This window comes from Cyrtonyx montezumae, unplaced genomic scaffold (genome assembly GCF_038088225.1).
Source record: "Cyrtonyx montezumae isolate F1298 unplaced genomic scaffold, pur_monq_1.0 scaffold_56, whole genome shotgun sequence".
In the NCBI taxonomy this organism is placed as follows: Eukaryota; Metazoa; Chordata; class Aves; order Galliformes; family Odontophoridae; genus Cyrtonyx; species Cyrtonyx montezumae.
This window is the reverse complement of record NW_027072063.1, coordinates 815676-820881: the sequence shown is the minus strand read 5'-3', so window position 1 is coordinate 820881 and position 5206 is coordinate 815676. Positions and strand designations below refer to the sequence as shown.

Here is a 5206-nt window from a genome sequence, read left to right as displayed (position 1 = left end):
AGTTGGAGTGGAGGTGAGATGTGGGTGAGGGAGTGAGTGGAGGTGAGATGAGGTGAGGTGAGTGGTGTGGAGTGTAGGTGAGGTGAGTGAGTGGAGGTGGAGGTGAGATGGGTGAGGTGAGTGGAGTGGAGCGGTGAGATGAGGGAGGTGAGGGGAGTGGAGGTGAGTGAGGTGGGGAGGGGGAGGGGTGGAGAGGTGGGGAGGGGTGAGATGAGGTGGGTGAGTGGAGTGGAGGTGAATGAGTGGGTGTGGGAGGTAGTGGAGTGAGTGAGTGGAGGTGAGATGAGGTGAGTGGAGTGGAGTGAGGTGAGGTGAGGTGAGTGGAGTGGAGGTGAGATGAGGTGAGGTGAGTGGAGTGGAGGTGAGATGAGGTGAGGTGAGTGGAGTGGAGGTGAGAGGTGAGGTGAGTGGAGTGGAGGTGAGATGAGGTGAGGTGAGTGGAGTGGAGGTGAGATGAGGTGAGGTGAGTGGAGTGGAGGTGAGATGAGGTGAGGTGAGTGGAGTGGAGGTGAGATGAGGTGAGGTGAGTGGAGTGGAGGTGAGATGAGGTGAGGTGAGTGGAGTGGAGGTGAGATGAGGTGAGGTGAGTGGAGTGGAGGTGAGATGAGGTGAGGTGAGTGGAGTGGAGGTGAGATGAGGTGAGGTGAGTGGAGTGGAGGTGAGATGAGGTGAGGTGAGTGGAGTGGAGGTGAGATGAGGTGAGGTGAGTGAGGTGAGGTGAGATGAGGTGGTGAGTGGAGGTGAGGGAGGTGAGAGTGAGGTGAGGTGAGGTGAGTGGAGTGGAGGTGAGATGAGGTGAGGTGAGTGGAGTGGAGGTGAGATTGAGGTGAGGTGAGTGGAGTGGAGGTGAGATGAGGTGAGGTGAGTGGAGTGGAGGTGAGATGAGGTGAGGGTGGAGTGGTGGAGTGGAGGTAGTGAGTGAGGGTGAGGTGAGTGGAGTGGAGGTGAGATGAGGTGAGGTGAGTGGAGTGGAGGTGAGATGAGGTGAGGTGAGTGGAGTGGAGGTGAGATGAGGTGAGGTGAGTGGAGTGGGTGAGATGAGTGTGAGTGAGTGGTGAGTGAGATGAGGTGAGGTGAGTGGAGTGGAGGTGAGATGGTGAGGTGAGTGAGTGGAGGTGAGTGAGGTGAGTGGAGTGGAGGTGAGATGAGGTGAGGTGAGTGGAGTGGAGGTGAGATGAGGTGAGTGGTGAGTGGAGGTGAGATGAGGTGAGGTGAGTGGAGTGGTGAGTGAGGTGGAGGTGATGAGTGGTGAGTGGAGGTGAGGATGAGGTGAGTGGTGGAGTGGAGGTGAGATGAGGTGAGGTGAGTGGAGTGGAGGTGAGATGAGGTGAGGTGAGTGGAGTGGAGGTGAGATGAGGTGAGGTGAGTGGAGTGGAGGTGAGATGAGGTGAGGTGAGTGGAGTGGAGGTGAGATGAGGTGAGGTGAGTGGAGTGGAGGTGAGATGAGGTGAGGTGAGTGGAGTGGAGGTGAGATGAGGTGAGGTGAGTGGAGTGGAGGTGAGATGAGGTGAGGTGAGTGGAGTGGAGGTGAGATGAGGTGAGGTGAGTGGAGTGGAGGTGAGATGAGGTGAGGTGAGTGGAGTGGAGGTGAGATGAGGTGAGGTGAGTGGAGTGGAGGTGAGATGAGGTGAGGTGAGTGGAGTGGAGGTGAGATGAGGTGAGGTGAGTGGAGTGGAGGTGAGATGAGGTGAGGTGAGTGGAGTGGAGGTGAGATGAGGTGAGGTGAGTGGAGTGGAGGTGAGATGAGGTGAGGTGAGTGAGTGGAGGTGAGATGAGGTGAGGTGAGTGGAGTGGAGGTGAGATGAGGTGAGGTGAGTGGAGTGGAGGTGAGATGAGTGAGGTGAGTGGAGTGGAGGTGAGATGAGGTGAGGTGAGTGGAGTGGAGGTGAGATGAGTGAGGTGAGGTGAGTGGAGGTGAGTGAGGTGAGGTGAGTGGGTGGAGGTGAGTGAGGTGAGGTGAGTGGAGTGGAGGTGAGGTGAGTGGAGTGGAGGTGAGGTGAGTGGAGTGGAGGTGAGGTGAGGAGTGAGGTGAGGTGAGTGGAGTGGAGGTGAGGTGAGTGGAGTGGAGGTGAGGTGAGTGGAGTGGAGGTGAGGTGAGTGGAGTGGAGGTGAGGTGAGTGGAGTGGAGTGAGGTGAGTGGAGTGGAGGTGAGGTGAGTGGGTGGAGGTGAGGTGAGTGGAGTGAGGTGAGGTGAGTGGTGAGGTGAGGTGAGGTGAGTGGAGGTGGAGGTGAGGTGAGTGGAGGTGAGGTGAGGTGAGTGGAGGTGAGGTGAGTGAGTGAGGGTGGGTGGAGTGGAGGTGAGGTGAGTGGAGTGGAGGTGAGGTGAGTGGAGTGGAGGTGAGGTGAGTGGAGTGGAGTGGAGGTGAGTGGAGTGGAGGTGAGGTGGTGGAGGTGAGGTGAGGTGAGTGGTTGGTGGAGGTGAGGTGAGTGGAGTGAGGTGAGGTGAGTGGAGTGGAGGTGAGGTGAGTGGAGTGGAGGTGAGGTGAGTGGAGTGGTGAGGTGAGGTGGAGGTGGAGGTGAGGTGGGAGTGGAGGTGAGGTGAGTGGAGTGGAGGTGAGGTGAGTGGTGGAGGTGGAGGGGGTGAGGTGAGTGGAGGTTGAGGTGAGGTGAGTGGTGAGTGGAGGTGAGGTGAGTGGAGTGGAGGTGAGGTGAGTGGAGTGGAGGTGAGGTGAGTGGAGTGGAGGTGAGGTGAGTGGAGTGGAGGTGAGGTGAGTGGAGTGGAGGTGAGGTGAGTGGAGTGGAGGTGAGGTGAGTGGATGTGAGGTGAGTGAGTGGAGGTGAGGTGAGTGGAGTGGAGGTGAGGTGAGTGGAGTGGAGGTGAGTGAGTGAGTGGAGGTGAGGTGAGTGGAGTGGAGGTGAGGTGAGTGGAGTGGAGGTGGAGGTGAGTGGAGTGGAGGTGGAGGTGAGTGGAGTGGAGGTGAGGTGAGTGGAGTGGAGGTGAGGTGAGTGGAGTGGAGGTGAGGTGAGTGAGTGGAGTGGAGGTGAGGGGTGGAGGTGAGGTGAGGGAGTGGAGGTGAGGTGAGTGAGTGGAGTGGAGGTGAGGTGAGTGGAGTGGAGGTGAGGTGAGTGGAGTGGAGTGAGGTGAGTGGAGTGGAGGTGAGGTGAGTGGAGTGGAGGTGAGGTGAGTGGAGTGGAGGTGAGTGGTGGAGTGGAGGTGAGGGGAGTGGAGTGGAGGTGAGGAGGTGGAGTGGAGGTGAGGTGAGGTGAGGTGAGTGGAGGTGAGAGGTGAGTGGAGTGGAGGTGAGGTGAGTGGAGTGGAGTGGAGGTGAGGTGAGTGGAGTGGAGTGGAGGTGAGGTGAGTGGAGTGGAGGTGAGTGGAGTGGAGGTGAGGTGAGTGGAGTGGAGGTGAGGTGAGTGGAGTGGAGGTGAGGTGAGTGGAGTGGAGGTGAGGTGAGTGGAGTGGAGGTGAGGTGAGTGGAGTGGAGGTGAGGTGAGGTGAGTGGAGTGGAGGTGAGGTGAGGTGGAGTGGAGTGGAGGTGAGGTGAGTGGAGTGGAGGTGAGGTGAGTGGAGTGGAGGTGAGGTGAGTGGAGTGGAGGGTGAGGTGAGTGGAGTGGAGTGGAGGTGAGGTGAGTGAGTGGAGGTGAGGTGAGGTGAGTGGAGTGGAGGTGAGGTGAGGTGAGTGGAGTGGAGGTGAGGTGAGTGGAGTGGAGGTGAGGTGAGTGGAGTGGAGTGGAGGTGAGGTGAGTGGAGTGGAGGTGAGGTGAGGTGAGTGGAGGTGAGGTGAGTGGAGTGGAGGTGAGGTGAGTGGAGTGGAGGTGAGGTGAGTGGAGTGGAGGTGAGGTGAGTGGAGTGGAGTGGAGGTGAGGTGAGTGGAGTGGAGTGGAGGTGAGGTGAGTGGAGTGGAGTGGAGGTGAGGTGAGTGGAGTGGAGGTGAGGTGAGGTGGAGTGGAGTGGAGGTGAGGTGAGGTGAGTGGAGGTGAGGTGAGTGGAGTGGAGGTGAGGTGAGGTGAGTGGAGTGGAGGTGAGGTGAGTGGAGTGGAGGTGAGGTGAGTGGAGTGGAGGTGAGGTGAGTGGAGTGGAGGTGAGGTGAGTGGAGTGGAGGTGAGGTGAGTGGAGTGGAGGTGAGGTGAGGTGAGTGGAGGTGAGGTGAGGTGAGTGGAGGTGAGGTGAGTGGAGTGGAGGTGAGGTGAGGTGAGTGGAGTGGAGGTGAGGTGAGGTGAGTGGAGTGGAGGTGAGGTGAGTGGAGTGGAGGTGAGGTGAGTGGAGTGGAGGTGAGGTGAGTGGAGTGGAGGTGAGGTGAGTGGAGTGGAGGTGAGGTGAGTGGAGTGGAGGTGAGATGAGGTGAGGTGAGTGGAGTGGAGGTGAGATGAGGTGAGGTGAGTGGAGTGGAGGTGAGATGAGGTGAGGTGAGTGGAGTGGAGGTGAGATGAGGTGAGGTGAGTGGAGTGGAGGTGAGATGAGGTGAGGTGAGTGGAGTGGAGGTGAGATGAGGTGAGGTGAGTGGAGTGGAGGTGAGATGAGGTGAGGTGAGTGGAGTGGAGGTGAGATGAGGTGAGGTGAGTGGAGTGGAGGTGAGATGAGGTGAGGTGAGTGGAGTGGAGGTGAGATGAGGTGAGGTGAGTGGAGTGGAGGTGAGATGAGGTGAGGTGAGTGGAGTGGAGGTGAGATGAGGTGAGGTGAGTGGAGTGGAGGTGAGATGAGGTGAGGTGAGTGGAGTGGAGGTGAGATGAGGTGAGGTGAGTGGAGTGGAGGTGAGATGAGGTGAGGTGAGTGGAGTGGAGGTGAGATGAGGTGAGGTGAGTGGAGTGGAGGTGAGATGAGGTGAGGTGAGTGAGTGGAGGTGAGATGAGGTGAGGTGAGTGGAGTGGAGGTGAGATGAGGTGAGGTGAGTGGAGTGGAGGTGAGATGAGGTGAGGTGAGTGGAGTGGAGGTGAGATGAGGTGGAAAGGGGAGGATTTTTTGGGAGAGCAAAGCAGTGGAGAGCAGTGTAGTGTAGGGCACTGGAGTGTATTGTATTGTAGTATAGCGGAGTGGAGGGGAGTTGAGTGGAGTGGAGTGGAGATGAGGGAATGGAGTGGAGTGCAGGTGAGTGGAGTGGTGTGGACTTGAGGGGAGGGGAAATGAGGGGTGAGGAGAGGATGGGAGCGAAGGGGAGGGGAGTGAAGGGGAGGGGAGAAGAGTGGAGTGGAGCAGAGTGGAGTGGTGTTGCGTGGAGGGGAGGGGAAAGGAGGGGTGAGGAGGTGAGGGAAGCAAAGGGGAGGGGAG

At 58.5% G+C, this 5206-nt stretch overlaps 1 protein-coding gene across 1 annotated transcript; it reads right to left on the bottom strand.

Moving 5' to 3' along the window:
• Positions 1-1282: 1282 nt before the first annotated feature.
• On the bottom strand, positions 1283-4762 carry LOC136056597 (uncharacterized; the record flags this gene model as incomplete). Its single annotated transcript, XM_065748883.1, has 2 exons — positions 1283-1761; positions 4252-4762. Coding segments are annotated over 2 exons (990 nt in total), but the record flags the coding sequence as incomplete, so codon positions are not given.
• Positions 4763-5206: the final 444 nt, after the last annotated feature.